Raw genomic sequence first — 25,558 nt, 5'->3', positions numbered from 1 at the left:
TGCACACATTCCCATGCATTCCCATGCTTGTATGCCAGGAAAAGTGCAGAGCTGAGGTTTTGGGGAATTTTTTTGTTCTTATTTGAGACACTGTCTACTCCAGGCTGGCCTCAGACTTGTTGCCTAGCTGAGTCTGGGCCCTGAACTGGCCCCCCTCCCCTGTCTCCGTCTCACTAGAGAACGTGTCCTTATGCCACCTGCATCAGCAGGCATTGTTGGACATTTCCTCTGTTGGATCCCTGGGCTTGGTGACTCTCTGACATCTGCCATCCTCCCTGGGGACAAGCCCTTGGAGCTTCTGCCCCCCCACATGGTCCAAGTGCCAGCTTTAATCTTGGTTGATTTTCAACCCTGCTTGCCCATGCCGCAGCCCCAACCAGCACCCTTGGCCGTTCCTGCTTAGAAGGACACCTGTGTTAGGGACTGGAGCCCCGATCTGGGCTTGCACCGCCTCACCTGGATACCCTCTGTCTCCTGCAGGAAGCGAGCACTGACAGATACCAAGGCGTCTTCTGGCCACTCATGGAACCAGTTGATGGCTGTGCAGTTGACCACGGCAGGGAACTTCCGGGCTCGCACACGCAGGATAGATCCCACGGGGGAGAAACACAGAATCACCTGGATGTGAGAGGAAGCAAAGTCTGTGGGGGATACCAAGGTTAGGTTAGGTCCGTCATTTTGGCGGATGGCTCCTTAGGAAGCACATTGCTTTCTAGGCCTCAGTGTCCACGGGGGGGGGTGGGCAGCTCTGTAGAGCGGTGTGAGCCATGGCTGGGTACCCGTGCTCAGCTGCACAGTTCTAACTAGTGCTGTGAAGTGCAGGATAGCCCCACACCTGGCAGGGTGAGGAAGGGGTTGGGGATGGGTCCTGCACTGGGCAGATGAGGCTTGACAACAGGGGACTGCCATTTCAGCTGGACATGGAGTATCTCCTTCAGGCCCAGAAGGCCGATCTCCAGACAGGGCACTGGCTTCCTTGGCTCTCCTGATGGAAGGGGACATTGCTAGCTCTGGCCCTTTCTTTCAGGGCACCATATCTGGCTGGATAGAAGGGGCTGCTGTGTGGATCAGCAGAATGGCTTGGCTTCCCGCTCTCTCTAGAGATGATATGGCATCCAGCCCTTGGTGACCAGGGTCTTACAGGCAGTAAGAGCAGGTGGTAGCCATCGGGAGCTCACTCAAGCCCCATAAACATCTGTTGACAGGGCCATGTGAGCCAGAGAGGGACACAGAGGGGACATTGTCTTACTGCATCAGCAGGGAACACGTGGCCATAGAATCACAACATGGCAGAGGGGTTGGCTTCCTCCGCCTGAAGCTGGTCTTAGGGAGTTTTGCTTGCTTTTCTACAGAACAAGGGCTTCCTATGGATGTTTATATAAGATGTGTGTGATATCAAAGGGCAGCTTTGCAGAGTGTCCTCTCTTGACTTCACGTGGGTTGTAAGGACTGAACTAGGTCATCGGGCTCATGTGACAAGTGTGTTTTACCCACCCTAGCCATCTTGCTACCCCAAGGCGTGCTCTGTAATTTATAAAAGTTATTACTTACGAGAGATTGTGATACACACACACACACACACACACACACACACACACAGAGAGAGAGAGAGAGAGAGAGAGAGAGAGAGAGAGAGAGAGAGAGAGAGAGAGAATGAGTGTGAGTGCAGGTGTCTCCAGAGCCAGAAGAAAGGTTTGGTCTGGGTGCCCTGGAGCTGCAGTTGGGGTGGTCGTGAGCTGCCTGATGTGTGTGATGGGAATGTAACTCAAGTCTTCTGGACGAAGAACCAGTGCATTTAACTGTCCTTCCCCCGTTCCACAACTCCCTCCCCCTCAAGGTATTCAATCTGTTTATGCTTGATGTATGTGCCTATACAAGGCTTCCTCCAGCCTGAGGTGCCTCTGGCAGTCCTATGAAAAGAACTCCAGGCCCCAGATCCTCAGCTGCTCACCGTGGCCACTGCCCTCTCCTAATGGGCTTTCCTGATCAGGGAACAAATAGTCCCACTCCTACAGAGAAAGACCCAGGATGCTGGAGGAAGAGGCCTGAGCCCCTGGGCACCTGTGTGTGGAGGTTTGAATATGCTTGGCCCAGGAAGTGGCACTATTAGGAGGCGTGGCCTTGTTGGAGCAGGTGTGTCACTGTGGGTGTGGGTTATAAGGCCCTCACCCTTGCTTCCTGGAAGCAGATTCTCTGCTAGCAACCTTCAGATGAAGATGTAGAACTCTCAGTTCCTCCTGCACCATGCCTGCCTGGATGCTGCCACGCTCCTACCTTGATGATAATGGACTGAACCTCTGAACCTGTAAGCCAGCCCCAATTAACTGTTGTCCTTTATAAGACTTGCCTTGGTCATGGTGTCTGTTCACAGCAGTAACACCCTAAGACGCCGTGCAAGGCGGGATCCTACCTTGAGCTGCTTGCGTACTTTCTCGATGAAGAATTTCCAGCATGCCTCTCGGGTGTCAGCCATACCGAGAGATTTCACCTGTGGCCGCATGGAGGAGATGATATTCTCAAGGTCCTCATCCCCAAACAGGCCTGGGATTTCCCCGGAGGCTAGCAAGTCATTGATCAGCACCAGGAACTGCTCCTCTGCAACCTGCGAGTCTGTCATCAGGAACACCGAGGGCACGTTCTTCACTGCAGACTTGATGTACTGGGTAGCCAGGTCCAGCTGGATCCAACGAGGACAGTGGAGTCAGTGTCCCCCTTTGGAGGACACTCTCCATACTCACTTAGCAAGGACACACCCGGACCGATTTCCCAGGAGCACACAGGTTTATGGAAGAGGCCCGAGACCTCGAGGGGAACCCGGCCACAATCCTGGCCGCCATCAGCCCAGCTGCTGAAGGACAGATGGGCCTGTCCTGGGTGTAAGGTTATTGATCCTCAGGAAGGAAAGAAGGCAGCCTTGCGGTATGGGGGACAAACCCGAGGACATCACACTTCAAACAGTCGGACACTAGAGGACAGACATCGGAGAGTCTGTTTGATTGAGGTCCCTGGAGCTGTCACATCCATAGAGAAGTACGGGAAAAGGGCAGGGCCAGGGCTGAGGAAGGGGAGGGGGAGTTTCAACTTCAAGACTTTGTTGTTATTTTATTGCATACTAAGTGTGTGTGTGTGTGTGTGTGTGTGTGTGTGTGTGTGTGTGTGTGTGTGTGTGACCATGTCCCTAGAGTGGCCTGACCATGACATTTTTCTTCCATACTCCTGGGAGGGGTTAAAGAAGTAACTGTGCCTTCACCAGTGGCCTCTCCTGGGCTCTCTTTGGGGACTCCAGCCCTGCCACAGTGCCAAGCCTCAGCTGCTCTCCATGACCCCTTCCTGCCTTCAAAACCGGCACCACCTGGGTGGCTCTTACACATTAACCAAGTTTGGCTGCCATCGTGAGATGCAGCTGTCACCCACTCTGAACCACAGCTTGGGTGACTCAGGAATCACCCCCAGAAGACTTCACCTCAGAGATGCCAGACTTAATCACAGTTGGTTCTTCAGCCCATCCAGACCAGTACCGATTGTCCCCATAAAGGCTTTACTTTAGAGGTGCTGGTCTCTTGTTAATCATAGCTGATTCTTCACTGCCTGGTGACAGGCTCTTAGCTCAAAATATCACATACAAACAGCCCTGGTAAAGTCTTTAAGGGACTCTTAAACTTTCTGCTGAAATGTCATGAGCTGGGCCTCGCCATCTCAGCACGCTTACCTTCCAAGATCACACAGACCAGCTCACTGATCTCTGGGTATTCAGTGACCTTTCCAGCTCAAAGCTCAAATGCCACCTAATCCTCCCCAAACCATGCAGGTCTGTCGCAGTGGTACCCCACGACCTGGTACCAACTTCTGTGTTTAAAGTTTCTGTTGCTGTGATAAAACACTGTGAACAAAAGCAATTTGGTACATTCCTGTAATCCTAGCACCTGGGAGGCAGAGGCAGGTGAATCTCTGTGAGTTTGAGGCCAGCCATGGTCTTCATGAAAATATCTTGTTTTTAAAAAGCTTATACCTCTCAAAAAAAAAAAAAAAAAAAAAAAAAAAAAAAAAAAAAAAAGGTAGGACAGCAGGACCTCAGGGCAGGAGCTGAAGCAGAAGCCATGGACGGATGCTGCTCACCGGATTGCTTCTGTGCCTTGCTCAGCCTCTCCTCCTCCCCTTCTTTTCTCTTTCTCTATTTTGAGACAGGGTCTCACTATGTAGCCCTGGAACTGTGTAGTCCAGACTGGCCTTGAACTCACAGAGATCTGACTGCCCTTGCCTCCCAAGTGCTAGAACTAAAGGCGTGCACTACCATGCCAGTGGGGCTCAGCCTGCTTTCTTATAGCGCCCAGAACTGCTGTTGCAGGGAGGGACCGCGCCCCGCCCCCTGCCCCGCCCCCGCCCCGCCCCCCAGCGAGCTGGGCCCTCCTGCGTCAGTCAAGAACATCTGCCACAGGCCAACCTGACTGAGCATTCCCCCCCCACCACCACCCCCCCACCCCCAGACTAAAATGGCATGGCTTGGGTTGAGTTGATGAAACGAGCCAGCCAGCCCACTTTCCCCTCTTCCTTGTAGTGTGCTTGGGGCGGAACCTGAGGCCTTGTGTTGTACGCTGAACTATATGCACTTTTTTTTTTTTTTTTTTTTTTTTTTTTTTTTTTTTGGAGATTGGGTCTCACTACAACCTGGAACCCTCAAGACTTCTGTCTCTTGCTACAGAGAGAATCTCTTGTGCACTGTGTAAAAGCATTCACCTGTCCAAAAAAAAAAAAAAAAAAAAACCCACCAAAGCCAATGGCCAGAAAATAGGAGGTAGGTAGGAATTGGGCAGGGAGAGGGAGGAGGGAGGAGGGAGGAGGAAGGAGGGAGGAAGAGGAGGGAGAGGGAGGAAACAAGGTAGAAGGGAGGAGGGAGAGGGAGAAAAGAGGGAGAGGAATTCTGGAAAATATACTCGGGTGAGGGAGATTGACCTTGAATGCAGGAGACAGACTCATGAAACTGAGAAGGTAGCCAGCCATGTGGCATTCATAGACTACTGGATTACTGAGATATGAGCTTGTTGGGGAACAGAGCCTAGGTTATTGGCCCAAGCATTTATTTGTATAAAAGAAGTCTCAGGGTGGTGATTTTGGGGGAACTTACATGCGGGTGGAAAAGTCCACAGAGACGTCTTGCCTTCTAAGTGTTGGGATTACAGATACGTGCCACCACACCGGGCCTGGTTCCTTTTTAGTCCCACCAGGCTCTGTAATTCTCTGAAAGGTCTTACAGGTGTTCATGCAAGGCCCCGTGAGTGGCTAGCTCACCCACTGCAGGGCTTCCTCTTTGGGGGTTGATTGGTGGTCAAAAAAGCAAGTTCCAAATTCCATATTTTTGGCAAGCTAATCATTTTTGAAAGCGAGAGAAAAAGCTCTGAATTTGGGAAAGCTGACCAGGGCGTTCTCCACAGCGGTGACCTCGGGACCAGCCTCAGGGCAAGGGCCGGATCCCAGACACTGGTCTTATCTTTCAGCTCACCCAGCCCTGTGGCTCAGGGACGAGTGTCTGAAGCCGTCATTCACCCCCAAAAGCAGGAAGGACAGTAACCATTTCCAGGCGACCCTCCGGAAGCAGCTGCTAGCAGGGCTGCCCCCGCAGTCCACAGGCTGGCCAGCTGAGATGAGTTTCCAGCAAGTCGCCCTTTGAATCTGGGCAACTGGAGAAAGCAAGGGCCCTGCCCAATGAGTGCTATGGCCAAGCAGCTACGGCCAGATTCCGGAAAAGCTATTGGGCCACAGAAGCTTGGGGGTGCAGGGTGGGGGGAACACCACTACCAGGCGGCTCCCCCCTCCCCGATTGAGAAGCCTCCTCACCTGCATCCTTTTGAGAATTCTGTCTCCCAGGTGCCCCCAGAGAACCCACCACAATCAAGCCCACAGGGCATTTTTTCCCCAACTGAGGCCTTCCGAAGCACTTCATCTTTGACCATGTAGCCAGCTATACTGACCTGAAGCCTGACCCTGTCCCCTCATCTTTGCTGACTGGTGCTCTGTCCAGTGTCTTGTCCTGCACACCTGGCATGCTGGGCATGCATGGTGTCTGTCCTTCCTCTGGGCTACCTGTTTCCCCTCACAGTCTCCACCTGGCTCTCACCCTCTGTGGCACCTCCAGACCCCACTTGGGCCATGCTTACTGGCCATCTCCCTTGTGCCTGCCACACCTTCCCCACGGGCCAGCATCTACATCTCTGTCTCTTCCATGACTCTACTAAAACAGGTCAGACTTTCCCCTCTCTTTGCTCATGCATCTTTCTTGGAACAGAGGCCAGTGATTTCCATTTGGTGCCCTATGAGTTTCCAAGTAAACTCCTGATCTTCTCCTCTCTCGTCTTTAGCCTCTGGTGGGTACCTGCCGCTTCCAGGAGTCACCTTAAAGAACAGAGGCACGACACTTGGTCACCTCAGCACCATCACACCGCTGTAAGACAGATTAACTGCTCCCCTCCTATGTCGTGAGGTCTCCTCCCCAGCTTTCTCTCCACTCTTAGCTTTGGGTCTGTGCAGGGAGGAAGCTAGCCCCACCACGTGGGTGTGGGGTGACAGATTTCCAGACCATGGTTACAGTGCTACTGTGGCTGGTGTCCACGAGAAGAGGACTGGACGCCCAGTATTGGCTCTAAAACAGACTCGGCGGTAAAGTCCCCATAAGGAAGGAGTACAAGCTGGTGGGCAGATAGGGAAGAATCTTTGAAAGCATGGGCTCTTGGGGGTGGGGTTTAAACAGCACCAGAATTGTAGTGGTGACATCACTGAAGACAAACACGTGAGGGAGGGAAAAGTGTAGAAAGCTTCATGTGGGAGACCCTGGTCCTTCATACTAGAATTTGAAGGCAGAGTTGACTACTCATGCTATATGCAGAACAGAAGCCACCAGAAAGTACAGGAAATGGGGCCAGCAGCTGGCCTCTGGTCCAGAGGTCGTCCGGCCCACACCTGACCCCTGCAGCCTCCACCAGTGTTTTCTGTCCCCTTCAGAGCCTCATCTGCACCCCGTATCCCAGGCACCGAGCTATCCAAGTTCCAGGCCAGGGACTGCTGTATCGGCTGTGGGAGAGCATCCTCTCGGGGCTCCCTGGGCTGCTCTGGCTTCACCCAGGCCCTGCAGAGGCAGCTCCAGAGCGGACATAGACAGATATGACTGTGCAGTTCGTCCTGATCAATTTCAGGTCTCTCCGCCTGCACTCTGACAACTTGCTCTGGCTTAACAGTGCTTGACTGGCTCGTGCTCCCTGTGAGACCAACGTTCGGGAAGGAGAAATCAATGCCAGGACTGAGCAGCATTGCCTGGGGCACCGCAGATCTGTTCCACTAGCGTGGACTCAGTCAATTCAGGACGAGCCGTCTGCGTCAGGACCCAACATGAGGCACGACGCCTAGAAGTGGCTCTGAATTCTTTAACCCGGAGAACTGGGGACAATCACATACACCTAGTGACCAAAGCAGGAATCTCATCACTCCCCCACCAACCTCTATACTTCCTTGCCTGGTCTCCACTCTGTCCTCCTCTGCTGAGGTGAAACACTGGGTGATTGAGACATGTTGCTTTGCCCTCATCACTCTGTGTCTTGGCCTTTTTTAGAGAACACCGGTGACATCTGGTGTCTTTCCCGGTTGGCCTCTCTTCAGGAAGGGGTGTGGCGGGCCTTTGCCCTGCCTCCCTTGGAGGCCCCTCACCTTGAGGTCTGCGACTGCATAGCCTTTCTTGAGTGTGATCTGGAAGACGTCCAGGGCGCTGATGTAGGCGGCTAGACGTGACAGGCTCTGCTTCCCACTGCCGCCTACGCCCACCAACAGGGCATTCCCCCGAGGAGACTCCAGGATACGGTTGATCTTGCAGATGTGGGCCACAGCATCCTCAAACAGCACCTGGAAAGGTCAGAGGGGTCATAGGTGTTACCCCTTTGGACAGCACAGGCCCTTGCCAAGGTCATGGGGTCACCCCTGTGGGGATCCCAGGTGCTCATCAAGATCACGTGACCAGTCACTTATGCTCAGAGGAAGTCACCCGCATGGGTCAACCCGGTGGAGAGCACAGGCCTTGGCTAATCCCTGGCAGGTGCTAATGACACAGGGCCCCGTTGAGCTGTGGTTTCAAATGTGGTTTTGTTTATAGATTACACTTCTGACAGATACGCATGGAAGAAACACTGGGGTGCCCACGGGGGGGGCGTGGAAGGTGTCTGTGTACATAAGGGACACTGTGACTCAGTGATGTGGAAGGAGATCTGTGTCCTGGCCACTTGTCTGGGCCACGGGCTCTGGTGCCCCTCACCAGGTTCATGACTGCGTTGACTTCATTGTAACTGTCCAGGACGTCTGTGAGCAGTTTGTTCAGGTGTGCCACGTCCGTGACAGGGTAGTACTTGGGGTCACCGATCCCTTGTGTGAAGTGGCAGAAGATGTTGGGTTTGGCGAAGAGATGCTCTTCCCCGAGATCCTGGGCCAAGACAAGATGCTTTGCCTCTGTGCCACCAAGCACAGGCAGATGCCTGCCGGTGGTCACCACACCTACCAAGGCGGTCCCATGAGGCCTGTAGGAGGCCGGGCTGTGTCTCCAATGACCCAGACCGTGACTGTGTCAGCCCTTAAAGTCTCATTGGACCCTCCCTTCCTGTAGGGTGGGTCATGATGAGGGATGACTACGTGGTCCGAAAGCACTGGGGATGTGGCAGCTGTGCCCCGCTGCAGGTGGAGGGCAGGAGGTCACGTTCTCTGAATGACAAATTGTCTTTCACTGCTCCCACTGCTACATGCTGGAGCCATTACATTTCCCTGTCTTCAACAAAGGACCTTCCCAGAGGCCATGGGCATCCCTGGCCCTAAATGCTGAACCTTCTGTGGGTGCAGCAGGGGAACCTGATGGCTTAAACTTACGTCAAAGAATTTCTTGGTGGATGCTATGGTCACCCTGTGCAGCGTCTCCTGGTCTTTCTCATCTACCATCTTGTCCCCGTACACCCGCTCAGCCTCGTGCAGCCAAAGGCGGACGAGGTCCAGCGGGGTTCTCAGAATCTCTGCAGTGGAGAATAAGATGCCCTGCCCAGGACATACAGTGCATGGTCAGCGGCTCTGCCCACGCTGTGAGGGCAGGCAAGGCAAGGGCTGGGTGGGGTGTGGAAGTGACCACTTCCCTAGGGAGCTATTTAAGCTACTGTGAGACTTCTGCTTGGGGCCAGAGAAGCCACTGGCTGTGGAGGCTACACAGCTGAGAGGGTCTGTCTGTGTCCTCAGAGGCTGAGGAGTTTCCTCCCGGGGCAGGGTTAGAGGTTCATTTTCTTTTTTTTCTTTTTTGAATTGTTTTTTAAAAAGATTTATTTATTCTATATACACCATTTGTACATGTCTGCACGTTTACCTGCAGGCCAGAAGAGAGCACCAGATCTCATTACAGATGGTTGTGAGCCACCATGTGGTTGCTCTGGAAGAGCAGCCAGTGCTCTTAACCTCTGAGCCATCTCTCCAGCCCAGGGGTTCATTTTCTAATGGGGAGCATAGTAGAGGAGGGCAGGGAGGCGAGTTGTGATTGGGTGTATCCATGGTGACATGGTGAGTGACAGAGGCTCAGGCTTCGCAGCAGGCCGTGTGGGTCCACCTTGGGGAGGGTTGGGTCCTGGCTAAGCCCACCCAGGCTTAGCAGGTGCTAGCAGAAAGACCCTCGGACCATCATGGTAGCTGGGCAGACCCTGTGCGAATGGAGGTTGCACTCCATGGGGAGATGCAACCAGCGGGAGAGAGTGCGGAGATGCTGCCCCACTCTGTGGGGAGAGCGGGGGTGACACGGGGCACATGGAGGCCTTTACAAGGACATGGAGTGGGAAGGGGCAGCTTTAGATTTCCAGTGTTAGGCAGAGGGCAGGAACTCTAATTTTATGTGCTGTTGGGAAGAGACAAGGGGTGTATACACCGCTAAACCTAATGTCTGGCTCAGAGTAAGCAGCCATGAAACAGGAGTGAATGTAATGGTTGTCATCATATTCATAATCTTCAGCCTGTCACCACCACCATCACCGCCATCCCGACAAGTCCCCGTTACCCCTGCCACTTCCCTCGCCCCACACTCAGTTTTCTGTTTCCTCCCGAGCACACTGCAGAGGAGGAGAGCCCCCACGGGTCGGGGACTTGGCCATGGGCCATGACATAGAGCCACCGTGGTACCTGGAATATATTGGAGAGGTCCCTGAGATTGAAGATGTAATGAAACCTAATGGCCGTGGGAAGGAACGTCGCTGCGACTTTCTGGTGCAGGGCTGTTACAGGAGAGAGGCACATCGATTCTTGTGGACTCTTAATGGCCTCAGGAAGTGCAGGGCTTAAAGTTCCTAAAACAAATGGACTATGAAACGGTGACAATTTAACTGAGAAATCTGTGGGGCTCTCGGAGGAGGGCGGGCCCTCGCTGCTGCTGCTGCTGCTATAAATCACCCCTCCCGTCTCCGACTCCCCAAGCCATTGGATTTCACATCTCTCCGAGCTGCAGCGTAGCACCATTTAAAAAAATATATATATATATCGATTCCAAAGAATAGATGAAATATTTACCAGAGGACAGATAGGAAGGCCCACCAGCCCATAAAGCAGTGGGTTTCACTAACTGGCTGGAGGGGAGGCAGCCTCCGCTTACCCAGGGCTGCAGTCACCAGGTGGTTGCTCAACCGCTGGATCACCAAGGGGGTCGAACGGTAGGACAGATGCTGTGCCAGAATCGTGTTGTAGATGGTGATGAGGGCCTCCTGGCCGGGAAAGCTCACGGCAAACACACAGAAGTGACGCTGCAAACAGACCCCTCCAAGTTACAAGTCGGCGGGCAGCCATGGCTAACCCTCTGGGAAGAGCAGAGCCGTCACCACTGACTAATGTATTGGGGGCTCATAGTCAGGCTGTGTTGAAAACACCCATTCTGTGGGAGACAGCCACGCATACTGCCTTAGTTAGGGTCTTACTGCTGTGGACAGACACCATGACCAAGGCAACTCTTATAAAGGACAACATTTAATTGCAGCTGGCTTACGGGTTCAGAGGTTCAGTCCAGTATCATCTAGGCAGGAACATGGCCACACCTACTCCAAGAGGGTCACACCCACTAATAGTGCCACTCCCTGGGAAGAGCATATGCAAACCATCACACACACACTGTCCCGAAAAATATTACCAGAGGCACAGTGTGGCACAGAGATCCCAGGTCCCTGTGACTTTGGTGATTGGAGACGGCAGCCTGGGCATGGTTACAGATATAAAACTGGACCCTGGATAGCCAGCGATACATCTTGGAGTTCAAGTCTGTCTCTAGTGTTATATGGGAAATGCTTATACTAAAAAAGTATCGTGGGTTATCTGAAATTCAGTTGCAGCTGGGCATCTGCTGGAGACCAAACCTAGCATCCCGTGCATGCCACACACGTGTTCTACAGAGCTACAACCCCAGCCTTTGGTGCTGAGACAGGGCCTGCATCATAGCCCATGCTGGCCTTGAACTCACAATCCTCTTGCTTCTGTGTCCCAAGGGCTGGGATGACAGGTGTGCACCACACCTGGCATATCTGGCAGCATTCCGGGGTCATGAGGAGGACTGTCTGGCCTCCTGCTTTCCTGCTCCCCTCAGTTTCCTGACAGTGAAAGGCTCGGGGGGTTTCTGGAGCATGGCAGTCCAAGCTCTAACACCCCCAAGCCAGAGCTGCCTCAGCCTGGAGCAGCTGACGGGACTGGTTGACCTCTCTGCTTACCTGTAGTCTGGGGTCAATGGTGAAGGAGCCAGAAGTAGGGTTCATGCAAGCCACATACTGACAGTTGTGCACGTCCTTCAGTGTCAGTTTCTGCCTGTCATACCTGTGTCAGGCGGGAACGGTGTAAGCCACCACATGCCAGGAAAACCCCCTCCTGTAAATCACCTGGTATGTGCCTAGCAAAGACAACCTGAGCAGACTGGCAGGCGTGAGAGAATCAGGTGTGTGCTGTGCCGAGGGGAGCTTTGATGGGAGGCAGAAGCCCCTCTGAGCACAGCTGTGGGCTCCAGTCCAGCTCTCGTGGGGAGTGGTTGGTCATGTTGGCCCGGATAACTAGCTGCTCTGTACCTTGGTTGATACTCCTACCTTTGCTCAGTGTTACTATAAGGATGTGGAAGCCAGGGCAGACAAGCCTGTTTGTAAGGGCACCTGCGAGTAAGGGTCTCTTGCATCCTAGGCTGGCCTCTAACTCCCCGTGTAGCCAAGGACAACCGCGAACTTGGGATTCTCCTGCTTCCACCTGCCAGGTGCTAGAATTATAAGCGTACGTATGCCGCTAGGCCTGGTCTACACAGTGTTGGAGACTGAACACAGGGTCTCTTGTGTACAAGGCGAGCCCAGTCCCCAGTCCCCAGCCTCTCCTGCTCAGCCGCATCACTGTCCTGACTGTATCCCTCTGAGTGTTTCCCATTTGGCCCTTGGTGATGCTGGTGTTCTTCAGATGACTCCTCTGAAGGCCTAGCACAAGGTTGGGGGGAGGTGTGGGTGTCCCCATCTGTTAACTATTATGTCAGCCTATGCTCTTGTTGAACAAAACCCCACAACTCTGACATTAATCACTGGAGCTGCTTTGTTGCCTCCAGCTCTGCCTTACAAAGTTTTGTCTGAGAAGCCCCTCCCTGCCTCCTCGGAAGTTCGAGACTGACTTCCAGTGTCCCTGCCATGTCTGTGGGTCAGGCACCATGAGTACCTCTTCCTGACACAGCAGGGTCCCCTTGTCCCTGCCATCGTGGGCCACCTGGACCTCATCTGTAGGGAGGTTTGCCACATTGCCTACATATGTGAGGATGGCAGAGGCCAGTTTGCAGGAGGACAGTTTGCTTTTCCCTTCTACAGGGTAGCTCCCAGGGGTCAAACTCTGGTTGTCGGCCTTGAGGGCAAGCTCTGCTGAGCCATCCTCCCTGGCCCCTCAAGGGATCTTTTGAAAACTCAAATCTAGCCACCCCTCCCCTCACTCCTTAAGTTTCTTCAGAGACAATCTGAAGGCAGGCGTGGGCTGAGCTGCCGCAGCTGGAGTCTGACTAGCGGGAGGGCCTCTTGAGGGGAGAGTGCACCAGGGACCGGACGAAGCTTTTGGAATGTCTGATGCTGTACAGCCAGATGGGGAGCTCACCAGGAGCCTGTGGGGGAGCATGGATGAGTCTCCAGCAGCCTCCTCAGGAAAGCCACAGTGTGGGGGTGGCACCCCATCACCTCACTTCACAATACTCTCCCCCTGCCTTCTTGAGGGCCATGGTGTGCAGCTCACCCCCAACCCCAGGGCGGTGGCTGTCCCCACAGCTGGGCCCCATGGGTCAGGGCTGCCTGTGGGGTCAGTGTTGGGACTGTGACCTTGCACAGACAGCCTGGTCCCCTGAGCGTGCTCCTGACAGTCTTGGCTGGTGTGTGTGTGTGTGGTGGTGGTAGGGGGAGGACTCTGGGAACCCACTGACTGGCTTCTGATGAGCTCAGCTTCTCCTAGCTCTGGCCCGGGCTGCTTCCTCAAGAGGTAAATGACCTGAACAGCCTGATTATTCCCCAGTGTGTCACCTGGGTGTCCCAGTGCCACTGGGACAGAGTCCCCTGTGTCAGGCTGAAGCAACCATGTGTACCCCTCCCTTCTTCCTCCCTTAGCTCATCCTTGGGCCACACTCCCTCCTGCTGCAGGGCCTTTGCACGTGGCTCCTCTCAGCCCAGGCTGCCCTGCTGGAGAGCACTCCTGACAGTGTCCGGCTCCCAGCTGCCCTACAGCTCTCCAAGGGGCATCTTTGACCCATCAGGGGCTCCTCTGATGGACCTCGGGCTTTTCCTCAGAGCTCTTCGAGAGTCTCCCACAGCAGACATGCATGTCCTTGAGTGGGGACCTATCTCTGCCCACTTCTGAGGGTCTTGGCCGTAGTTACTGACATGTTTGTGAAGCGTGGCAAAAGCACAGAACATGAATGGTCCTTTCACGCCCACGACCCTGCGCCGTGACCCCGTTGTCTCACTGCTAGCCCCTGACCAGCCCCCTGCCACCTTCTCTATTCCTATCCACGGCTGCCCAGCCCTAGCCCCTCCCTCACAGGGTCCTGGCCACGCCCCTCCCTCACGGAATCCCATGGCCTTGCTTCCAAGCTCCGCAGGCCCTCACCAGTGCCTGTGGTCCATGTGCTGGCGGATGAGGGTGTGTGGGGCCACCGTGCCGTACTTGTCCACCTCTGGCATGTTCATGTCATCGATGAAGTAGATCAGCTTCTTAGTGCCTGGGGGGCCGTAGTTCCTCCCTGACTTCTTCTCCAGAGGCTTCTCCAGCACCCCTGAGAAGGATAGAATGTCATCTACCACCCTGAGCTGGTGCCTATTAGATAGAGCGGGGACCGACTCCCTCCCACAGGGAGGAGGAAAAAAAGGCCTCGTGTGTGTGTGTGTGTGTGTGTGTGTGTGTGTATGTGTGTGTGTTATGGGCAGCAGGGGTCCACCACGGTCCACCATCTGTTGCTGAACTTGGCCTCTGTATTAAAACACTAGTCAGAGGTGGAGGCGGCAGGATCCCAGATCTGGCTCAACCTTGGTTGAACCTCTAATCCGTGTGAGATTGAATTCACCCGGACCAGCCGCCTCTCCGACCCTCAGTGCCCCTCACTGACCACAACTACAGCATCAGCCCAGGACACCGCTCGGGTGCCTCCATGGAGACAAGACTTGTAGTCTATAGTCGTCGTCCCCTCCCCCCCCCCCTATAGTGGGGGTGGGGCACGGCTGGGCTGGGCACGGCTGGGCAGGGCGGGGCAGGGCGGGGCAGTGAGGGGCGGGGCTGGGCTGGGTGGGCGGGGCAGGTGTGAGGGTGGGGCCGGACCCTCTCACCCTGCAGCATGGCTGAGGTCGTGTAGAAGTTGAAGGGCACGGCCTGTACTAGGTAGTCGTCAGTGCTGAGGCTCTCCAGCTTGTCCCCCATCAGCACCGACTTGCCGGTGCCCGCATTGCCCACCAGCATCACGGGCCACGCCTTCTCCATGAGCAGGTCCATGAAGTACCGGATGCGGATAGTTTCTGTGGTGTGGACTAGAGAGGCCTGGGGGAGGTAGCAGGAGGGAGAAGGGCATGGGTAACAGACGACAGAGCCAGTTCCAGCTGGCCTGCCGGTCTAAGTCCCCAGTGTCACTGCGGGACACTGAGCTCTCCTCCAGATCACGGCTCTGGCAAAGGTTACCTGTAGTGGGATGTCGGGGTCCAGCTCAAAGTTAGGCACTTTATCTGTCCAAGGCAGGAATTTCTTTGTGTCGGGGTCGATGTAGTAGTCAAAAATGGTCCCCTGCGAGGGTAACTTGATTGTTTTAAATTCATTGATCCACCATTTGCTGAACTCCACTCGATAATCAATGAGCTGTTAAGGCGGGGAGGGAAGGAGGGAAGGGCCGGAGGCTCGGGTAAGAGAGCGGCAGGGTGGCCTGGTCTGGATAGCCGGGTCCCCGGGGTGCCTGTCACCTGGTCCTGGAACATGGCGCCCCCGAAGGCCCAGAAGCAGGCAAACACGAAGTACAGCTCGTATAGTTCTTTGGGGGAGTCGGGTGGGGCGTTCTTCTCCGTGAGCAGGCACTCCAGAAGGTACAGGATGGTCTGGATGACCGTGATTTCCGGCACGGGGGTTATCCTCTTGAAGCCGATGCGTAACTTGTCCAGGCACGTGGGCAGGTACTTGTCGAAGAGGATGATCAGGTTGGCTTTCTCTGACTGCACCTTGCGCCTCTCGATCCAGCTGCTCACCACCCTGAGAGGGAGGGATGGCCGCCAGTCAGTCCGCCCTCTGCTCAAACACTCGCCTTGCCCACATCACCGGTGGGGTGACCAGGGAAGGAGGGCATGGTCAGGGCCTGCTGAGGATGCTGGGCCAGTGGGGAGTCTGTGTTCTTTCTGGCTTTTGGAATGAACTAGGTCCACGGCAACTGGGCCCACACCGGCTTTTCTTTATTTCTTCTTTCCTCTTTTCTTTCGACAGTCATCTCAAGAGCCACTCAACCCTTTGCCCTTCCTCTCTCCATTCTTCCAGTCCCCTCCTTCCTTCTTTTTTTCCACACCCCAATATCTCTTGAATCCCACATTGTCCTCAAACTATGTAGCGGAGGATGACCTTGAACTCCCGAATCCTCCCACCCTCCATCTCTCTCAAGTGCTGGGATCACCCAGTGCACAGTGGCCAGGCCTGGATTGTGTGGTGCTGGGGGTTGAACCTGGGGCTTCCTGTGTGCTAAGCAAGTGCTCGCCCTGACTACATCCCCAGTCTCCTGAGAGTCATTCCTGTTGCTATCCAGAAAGCATCTTCCCCCAGCTGAAGCTAATAGTGAGGGCTGGGGACGAGGGGAACAGAAGAGCATGTGAGGTCATCTGTGGGGAGGGAACAGCTAAGGATGGAAGAGGAGGGGGAGCTGGGACCCTCGTGACATCATCTGGACCTTTGCATCTGGCCGTGCCTGACTGGAATCCACATATGTGCATGCATGCATACAAACATGTATGTATACGTCAACAGAGACTTTGCTTCAGTGAGCTCAAGTTGAACGTGACACCGTCATTGGAAGAGTCCAAGTCCATGTATTAGATGCCCCCGTGGGAACCACTCCAGATGGCGTGGCACAACTTCATGGCCCAGCACCGTTATGAGGGGTCGGGAAGCTGCGGCTGGCTGCCCGGGCTTGCATGGTGGACCATGGCCAGCTGCAACCTGAAGCAAGTCACTCGACAAACAGCTCTGGGTTCCAGATTCTCATCTATAACCCGGTGATGTTTACATCACCTCCACTCCAGGGGACCTCGCAGGATGCTCTTTTTAAAGCTCGCAGAGGGGAGCCTGCTCCATGGTAAGTGCCAGAGGAGTGTCTGCTAAAAGCATAAATAGTGCTGGGCTCCCTTGAGGGTCAGTGAGCTGAGGGTGTGCGTCATTTCCAGGATGCCAGAGGCATAAGCAGGAAGCTCATGTTATGAAACATGAGGCAACTATCCACAGCCAGGACCCAGGGCTCGCCATGAGCGTCATGGAAACTCTGTTGCTTCCTGCTCTGCTGTTGGGACATAAGACAGAAGCTGCAGCCTTGGGTCCCAACACCTGCAAACCAGTGTGGTAGAGAACCCTCTGCCACCTATGTCTCCAAGCAGGATGCAGTGCTGGTGTGAACTGCACATGCAGGTGGTCCTTAGGCCGAGGCGGGGTGGGGTGGGGTGGGGTGGGGTGGGTGGAGGACCGACATGCAGATATAGACTCAGGCTGCTGCTTCACTGCCTGAGCTGAGGATTCCTGTGTCATATGGTAACACTGCCTTGGTGTCACATTGTAACAAACATTGCCTTGGTGACATCCTGTACAGGGCATTCTGGCTTCCACCTGTGTACAGACTCATGACACAGGTTAGACTTCTTGACAGGGTCAGGCACTTCCTGCTTCATTCCCAGAGGCAGCTGGGGCATGTCACTGCTGCATCAGTGGATGTGGGAATGGGCTGTACCTGCTGCCTCTCCTCCATCTGAAGTGGGGGCTCTATACTTGCCCCTTCCCCATCTGGGGGTGCGGAACCTGCCTCTCCTCCATCTTGATGGGGGTGCTGTACCTGCCTCTCTTCTCTCCTTCAGCAGATCTTGTCCTCTTCCGATTCCTTGGACACCCCAGGAGTCCAATCCCTTCCTCTGCCCTTGCCAATCTCACCTCCTGCTCCCTCCCTCCTTCCTGTTCCCACATCTGTCTCCTATGACTCCATCTCCTGTATCCTAGTGTGGTCTGTGATCTGATGTTTCCCATCTCGTGGTGTGCCCATGACTTGTCTTCCTTTCCTGTGTCTCATCTTCTACCTGGGCTTCATTTTGGTTCCCGCCCTGCCTTCTGCTCTCCCTGGAACTCAAGCTGCTGTGGAGGGCAGAAGAACAGCCTCGATGCACCCATGTGGTCCCACGTAGGACAGGAGCTCTTGTGAGCCTAATCAAGGTGCAGATCGCAAGATGTCACCATCCTGGGTTACAGTGGACCCTGAATCTGATGCCCAGCAGAGGGCTGTGTGGAGACAGCCGTAGGTGGTCACAAGCCACCAAGAGCTGTTAGATGTTGGGACCAATCTGTCCTATATCCCTCGAGGGTCCAGTGTGCAACCATCCTGACCTCGGGCTCCTGGCCTTGGCTCTCAGAGGGTGGACTCCTGTTAGTGGCTGCCTGGCATGCAGCTCTTCTTTAAAGCAATGCCAGGAACTTGGCAAGCGCTGGTAGGTTAATGTCCCGTCTCAGCAGCTCCCAGCCCCCCAACCCGCACCCCCCCCCCCGTGTCTGGCTGGATCCCAGTCCTGTGCCTGCATGGGGCCATCCTCCTCAGTGCCCTGTGGGGGCCTGGCCTCATCCTGCTGGCTGCCCCCTGCAGACATCCCACCTCCCACTGAAGGAGGACAGGGATGAAGTCTGAACTCTCATTTCCTTCTCTCTACTACAGTGGAGCACACCTGGATACCTCAGGCCTGCTCCTTGTACCCAAGACTGTTTCTCACCTTGACAAACGTCCCTCCCCTTGCTGAAGCACCCACAGCTCTTCACCCCCAGGACCTCCTCTGTGCCTGGCGCCTGGCTTCAGCCCCTTTCTTTCACGAATCTATCTTGAGTTATCCATGGGCACCTGTCTGCCAAGTTGGAGCCAACTTTCTTCCTTCCTCCAGCCTGCTTGTCTCAGGTGTGGTCCTGTCAGCTTCCTGCTCTGTCCAGTTTCTCCTCAGAGTGTCTGTGTAGCTCACCACTGCCCCCTGTGTCTCTTCTGAAATTGCTTTTGGGGTATATGATTCTCTTTGTTCCTCAAACAGTGTGAGTTTTGTTAGGAAAATTATCTTCTGCAACCATGACCCATATTTTTCCTGGAAAATCAACTTCCCCAGCATGGAATGCTTAGGGTTCAACAGACACAGACGGTGTGCAGAGAGGGTCAATTGGGTAAATGGGAGGAGGGTGAATGGATGGAGAAGGGATGGGTAGATGGATGGAAGGGTAGATGAGTTGATGATTGGGCAAAGAATAGAGATGGATAGATAAATGGGTAGGTAGATGGATTGCTGAGTGTGTGGGTGGATGGATGGATTGTTGGGAGGATGGGTCAGTGGGTAGGAGGATGGATGGGTAGATAGGTGGGAGGATGGATGGGAGGATGGATGGGTGGATGGATGGGAGGATGGATGGGAGAATGGGAGGGAGGATGGATGGATGAGTGGATGGGAGGATGGATGGATGGATGGATGGGAGGATGGATGGGAGGATGGATGAGTGGATGGGAGGATAGATGACTGAATGGGAGGATGGATAAGAGGATGAATGAGTGGATGGGTGGGAGGATGGATGGGAGGATGGATGGATGGGTGGGAGGATGGATGGATGGGTGAGAGTATGGATGGGAGGATGGATGAGTGGATTGGAGCATGGATGGGAGGGTGGATGGGAAGATGGATGGATGGGAGGATGGGTGGGAGGATGGGTGGGAGGATAGAAGGGAGGATGGATGGATGGGTGGGAGGATGGATGAGTGGATGGGAAAATGGGTGGGTAGATGGGTGGGAGGATGGATAGATGGAAGGGTGGGTGGGGGGATGGGTCAGTGGGCAGGAGGATGGATGGGTAGATAGATGGATAGATAAGTAGGTGGGAAGATGGATGGGTGGGAGGATGGATGAGAGGATGGGTGGGAAGATAGGAGGGAGGATGGATGGATGGGTGAGAGGATGGATGAGTGGATGGGAAAATGGGTGGGTAGATGGGTGGGAGGATGGATAGATGGAAGGGTGGGTGGGGGGATGGGTCAGTGGGCAGGAGGATGGACGGGTAGATGGATGGATGGATAAGTAGGTGGGAGGATGGATGGGTGGGGAGAAGGACTGATGAGCTGATGCTCGTCTCCAGCTCAGGTACTCATCCTGAGCCTGTGGTTCCTAGAACATGCCACGGATTTCTATTCCAGCTGGCTAAGGACATTGGCGCCAAGCTGTTCTTTCTGTGTGCCTTGAAGTTTTACTATTCTGCCAATCATTGGTCACAGGTCCACACAGGAAGATATCAACATCAAGTCTTCTGTTCCTCAAGACTTCAAGCTGCTCTCAGGTGCACGCCTTCTCCCACCCCCTTCTCCGTTGCCATGTGCTGTCCTCAGGCGAGGCAGGAGCCACTTCCCACGTCACAAAACATCTTTTCTTCATGGCCCTTGGCCTTCACTCTCCACCCGGCTCAGGGCCTCCCTGTGAGTTCCAGTCCTCATCAGGGATGCTGACCCGGGCCCTGCACTTCCTGAATGTCCCCTCTACTCTCGGGTGGCAGCTTTGACTTCAGTCCTCTGGGACAACAGGCAAGCCAGGCCTCTCTTCATTCAAGCGCCTTGGACTTTTCAGCTTTTGTATCAAAGTGTTTCACCTGTTGTGCTGTCACTGTGAGCTTCTGTCCTATGCCTCATAGGCTTCTTTCCTTTTACCTCAGTGACGGGGAGGCGAGCCAGCATGGTACACACAAGCATGCACCGCTCTGATAGAGCCCACGGAACATGAGGTGAAATGGTGCATGGTACTTATGTGAGTGGATGGGCACACGCAAGCATACACCACCACGACAGTCAGTCTACTGACCGCCTTCTCTGCCGTGGTTTGGGATGAGAGAACCCAAGCCTTACTCACGGGTTCCACCCTAAATCAGCAGGGTTGATGTAGAGTATCCCGGCCCTAGAGACCGTGGCCGGGGTGGCTGTCCTCAGGTGACTGATCTCAAACACCAGCCTCATGGTGCGATTCAAGGGAATTCGCTCATTGCTGGCCAGGGTGAGGACCTAGGGAGGACGGAGCAAGCCCATTGGTCAGTGGCAGTCCGCAAATGAGGAGCCACTGAAGGTGGCACACGTGGCCGCAATGAACCTGTATGTCTCGGCTCTCCTTGCTTCCCTGTGTGCCTAGCCAACACAGGCATCCCGCCAAACCCACAACCCTCTCCTCCTGTATCCTTCTGTGTCTCCTTCTATCCAACTGAGAAGCCTGTCTTTGAGGCAGGGTCTTGCTATGCAGCCCAAGCAGGCCTTGAACTCAGGGTCCTCCTGCCTCACCCTTCCCAGTACTGGGAAGAATCATTTTCTTAAGCTGCTTTTAGGATACTCTGGAGGCCGTTTCTGCCTCCCCCACATGTCCTTTCTACACTACACCATGGGTGAGCTGGAGACTGAGCCTCCAGCTTTACTCCGGCCCACGCAGAGACAGGACCACGGGCAGGTTCAGGAGTGCATGGATCTGTGTCCTCCATAGAGAGCGTCTATTACAGCAGGTGCTGTCTGTGGTCCATGACTTTCTCAGTGGGGCTCTTGACAGACTCCTAGCCACTTTGCGCCCTCCCTCCTTCCTCCCATCGTTGTGTGTACAGTGCACATGGCCTGTAGGCTCTCTCTTACTGTGGTGGTGACAGGTGACAGTGGCTCGGCTGTGGATCCAGGAGTCACATACCTTGTTGTCATCCATGACCGTGTTGAGAGACTCAATCCACATGGGGTCTATGTCCCCGTCCAGGACAATCCACTTGGGACCATCGTGGGTGATGTTGGCCAGGTCCCGCATGATGGTTGAGAACAGGCCTGGAGGGAGGCAGGCTGGTGACGCTCATGGCCCCTTCTGAGGGGGCTACATAACACGCCCAGCACTCTGTAGCCTTCACTCTGTCATGCCCTGGTGAACCTGACCTCGGCCCTACTCAGCTTCTCAGAGGTGGCAGGTCCCGCCCTTAAAGGGACAATGGTGGCCTTCTTGCTCCTCTTCTTGGTACCTGCGCTAGCCCCTGTTCTTACCTCCTTCTGAGGGACCCCTCAGCCCCACCCCTTTCCACTATTGACCTGCCTCACCCCTTCAAGGTTAAGTGGCCTCCTGTGGAGGGGCTCACTCAGTCACTCGCTCCCTCAAATGCTCAAATCCGCCCTGTGCCCAGCACGGAAAGGGGTAGGGAGACAGCTTGCAGATGATTAAAGCCCCATCCCCCTGGCCGAACTTGTCTTCCCACCAGGGAGAGACAAGATACCCATGTAGAAATGCGTGCACAGGAGGTGGGTGAGAAGACCACAAAGGGTGAGCAAGAGGGGTCAGTGTGCGCCTCCCATGGGGAGTGAGGCCTGCTCTTTGCTTCCAGCCAGGAAGTGCTCACGTGGCCAACACCTCAGCTCCCCCTTTCCCTGGCCCAGTTCTTTTTCTCATGAGGCAAACACAATGGAGTCTCAACCAGAAGTCTCTATCCCAGAACCTGTGGACAGAGCCCCGCCCTCCGCTCCCTGGGGTTCTCTGCAGGAGGCTGCCACTACAGCAGGGCTCAACCTCTGGGTCCCCTCTTGGGGTGCGGGGGGGGGGGCTCTACTTGGGCCACTGGGTCCATCTCAGCTCCCTCTTCCTTGTCTGGTGGCTCAGGTGCTCTGAGCCCTGAGTGCCCCAGCACGGGCTCCATTAGTCCTTCTGCAGTGATCTGGACCTGGCCAGAGCCTGCACTGGTTGTGACACATCTCAGGGAGCCTGCTAAGGGATGTGGAGGGGTCTCAGAAAGCCTCACTGCAGATGACGCCCCACCTACCGTCTTTCCATTCCCTGGTCGCTGGGTTGATGATGCCAAACAGCTCGTCACAGGTGACAGCCTTCGGGTCCAAGTCCACCGCCACGGGCTTCCTCTTCAGGTTCTGGTAGGTCTTGTTGAGGGATTTGAGGACCTGAGGGTGGCGAGCATCCACTGACTCAACGTCCACAGCGCCTGTACGGGGGCGCCTGACGCAGTCTGCACGGGGCAGCCCTCTGTGAAGCCCTGGATGTTTTCACGCAGAGAAACTGGTTTTAAGGGCACCTGAGGATATTTTGTGTGTGCGTACATGTGTGCACATATTTTCTTTTTTAAACACCATGCAACAGTTTTTGCCTTTCAAACTATAACTTGCTATCAGGACCCCAAGTTTTCTTAGACATCGCCACGCAGCCCAGCTGACCTAGAACTTTCTATGTAGTCAGGCTGGCCTGGAACTCACAGAGATCCACCAGCTTCTGCCTCCTGAGCGCTGGAATTAAAGGTGTGCGCCACCACACCCAGTTTCTCTATCCCCTAGGTCCTGTTTCTTCGGGAATGGGTTCTGTAATTAGGTAAGGATCTGGCTTACTATTGGCTGGTTTACTATTACTAGCACTGGTGGTGTTGGATGCTACCCTCTAGGGTTCACCCTGGCCCCAGACAATGCTGGGGGGACAGGAGAGGCAGGTGATGGGGGGGGGGTGCTGGACGTGCCTGGGATTTGCCGCTGCCCGCGTTCCCGATGACGAACACCGAGTGTCGGACTTGAAGCAGCTCCTCCAGCTGCACGACTTTTAGCACAAAGCTGTCTTCTGCCTGCAACTTGAGCTCCACGATGCTCTGTTTGATGATCTGGGTGACACGGTGGCAGAGTTAAGAGGGCACAGGAAGACAACCATTCCTGTGGCTGAACTTCCAAAGCTGTGTTCCTGATTTCACCCAGAACTCACACTGCCCCGGGGCCCTGACTCCAGACTCCGTGACCATCAGTTCTTGGGGCTGGGGCTGGCTGGGGAGCGGGGAGCAGGGAGCAGCTATGGCCCCGGGATTCTTGCACCAAAGAGCAAGTTTCTCAGGATGGCTATGGAGGTGTATGTCAGGGAGGAGAGAATTACCTTCTCAAAATTCAGGTCTCGTTTCCGGGGCACGTCCAGAGCCGGGAAGAGGTCCCCGATCAGCCCCATGAACACAGGCAGGTCATCAGTCACAATCTTGGGGATGTTGAAGTCTCTCAGCGCCCTCATGAGCACCTGGTCCTCTGCCCGGGTGGGGTCCCCCCTCTTTAAAGAGCCAGCTACCACCAGCACAGACTTGATGGCCCGAAGGCCCCAGTCATAATGGTCCTGCAGGGAGGGGGAACTCGGATGTGAACTTGCCTTATGACGGTGGCCATCTGGCACTGTGAGGCTGAGTTTATCTCGGGGCTAGGGAGAACAGAGACACAAGTGTGGATCCCCCAAGGCTGGGCCAAGAGCCCTAGGAACCGGAAGAACACACCTGCTTTGAGAGCAGCTCTTTGCACAGGGTGTAGAGGGTGATGAACTTCCGGGCCAGGAGGCGAGCTTCCAGGAAGCCCTCGGCCACCAGCATGATCTCACAGATCAGCTCGAAGTCGGGGACCACCATGGCGCAGGGCCTGAGAGATGACAAGGAGCTGTCTCTCCCACGTTCAGCTCCCTGGCTCCTCAGGGGCCACCTGTCCCTCTCTCCCTCGGTCGTGTGTCCCTGCCAGTCAACCTTCAGGGTACATGAAACTGGGTTCCAGCCTTCCCCCATCGGTCCGCACACTTGCTCTGAGTCCTCTGAGACTCTTCATGCAGAACACCAAGTGTCTCAGCCATGGACTGCCCCCACTTGGGGAGCCCCAGGGCTTTTGAAGGACCTGCCTGCTGTCTTGTTACCCCTACTCCGTCTTGGGAGCTAGCCTTGGGCTCCTCCACCTCCTAACTCTTCAGCCTGCGATACTGCTGAGCCCCTCCTTCAGCCTGGTCACCTGAATAGGGCCTTCAAGTTCTCTGGCAGTTCTGTGCGTCCGGCGTAGCCAGGATTCATGGTGATGAAGATGCCCACGGTAGGGATGAGGCTTATTATTTCTCCCAGGAAGTTAAACTTCTTTTTCTTGGCCCGAATTGCATCTTGGACACACTTTACCTATACAGTTGGTATACACACACACACACACACACACACACACACACACATTAAAATGGAACCATTTGCATGTGCAAATGTGCGGCGCGCATGTGTGTGATAGTGAAATGGTCTCTTCCTCTACTGCTCCAGACATTTTTGAGGCAGGGTCTCCCATTGAATGTGGCAGAGCTCACCAACTGACTGGACTGGCTGGTGAGAGAGCCCCAGGGGTCCTTCTGTCTCCCCCTCCACGGCACTGGAATTACACACCTCGCATCTGGCTTTGTTTGTGTTTTGAAACAGGTCCTCATTTTGTAGCCCTGACTGGCCTCTGGCCTTTACAGAGACCCATTTGCCCCTGCCTTCTGAGGGCTGGGATTAAAGGCCTGGCAGCATCTGGATTTTCCCCCTCTTTAAGGAGAAGATTTATGTGTATGCTTGCATCTGTGTGTACGTGTGTGTTTGGCTGCCTGTGGAGGCCACAGAGGCTGTTGGATCCCCTGGAGCTGTGAGCCACCTGGCATGGGTGTAGGGAAGCAAACTCAGGTCCTCTGAAAGAATCAGGTACCTTTAACCCCCCAAGCCATCTCTCCAGTCCCCACATCTGGCCTCTTATACAAGTTTTGGGAGCCAAGCTCCGGCCCATGGGTTTGTGTGGCAAGCACTTTACTGGGTGATTGTTGGCCCCCCCTGCACCGCTGCACCGGTTACAGAACGTGGTGGGTGTGAATTAGCAGTGGCCCTCACTCTGTCATTGCCTTTGACTTCTGGTGTTGGGCTGCTGTGATTTTGTTCTTCATGGTGGTATACAGTCCACCTCAGCTGGGCTTTTGTCTCAGGAGTGCCCTCTGGCCGTGACCCTGGCTGAATTCTGTCAACT

General features: G+C 54.9%; 1 protein-coding gene across 1 annotated transcript in view; it reads right to left on the bottom strand.

The window, feature by feature from the left end:
* Dnah17 (dynein axonemal heavy chain 17) overlaps positions 1-25,558 on the bottom strand; it is a 109,654-nt gene that overhangs the window by 37,159 nt on the left and 46,937 nt on the right. The window contains exons 37-55 of the mRNA XM_034504907.2: positions 24,539-24,696; positions 24,043-24,181; positions 23,661-23,888; positions 23,260-23,397; positions 22,564-22,696; positions 21,459-21,586; positions 20,649-20,797; positions 15,465-15,747; positions 15,190-15,363; positions 14,844-15,051; positions 14,131-14,296; positions 11,739-11,841; positions 10,640-10,787; positions 10,174-10,265; positions 8,893-9,054; positions 8,291-8,455; positions 7,693-7,884; positions 2,411-2,677; positions 457-618 (exon numbers count right to left, since the gene is read on the bottom strand). Of these exons, the coding sequence (XP_034360798.1) occupies positions 457-618; positions 2,411-2,677; positions 7,693-7,884; positions 8,291-8,455; positions 8,893-9,054; positions 10,174-10,265; positions 10,640-10,787; positions 11,739-11,841; positions 14,131-14,296; positions 14,844-15,051; positions 15,190-15,363; positions 15,465-15,747; positions 20,649-20,797; positions 21,459-21,586; positions 22,564-22,696; positions 23,260-23,397; positions 23,661-23,888; positions 24,043-24,181; positions 24,539-24,696 (3,195 nt within the window). The remainder of the gene's footprint in view (positions 1-456; positions 619-2,410; positions 2,678-7,692; positions 7,885-8,290; positions 8,456-8,892; positions 9,055-10,173; positions 10,266-10,639; positions 10,788-11,738; positions 11,842-14,130; positions 14,297-14,843; positions 15,052-15,189; positions 15,364-15,464; positions 15,748-20,648; positions 20,798-21,458; positions 21,587-22,563; positions 22,697-23,259; positions 23,398-23,660; positions 23,889-24,042; positions 24,182-24,538; positions 24,697-25,558) is intronic.

Source organism: Arvicanthis niloticus, chromosome 6 (genome assembly GCF_011762505.2).
Source record: "Arvicanthis niloticus isolate mArvNil1 chromosome 6, mArvNil1.pat.X, whole genome shotgun sequence".
NCBI classification, from domain to species: Eukaryota; Metazoa; Chordata; class Mammalia; order Rodentia; family Muridae; genus Arvicanthis; species Arvicanthis niloticus.
This window is presented reverse-complemented; position numbering and strand designations above follow the sequence as displayed.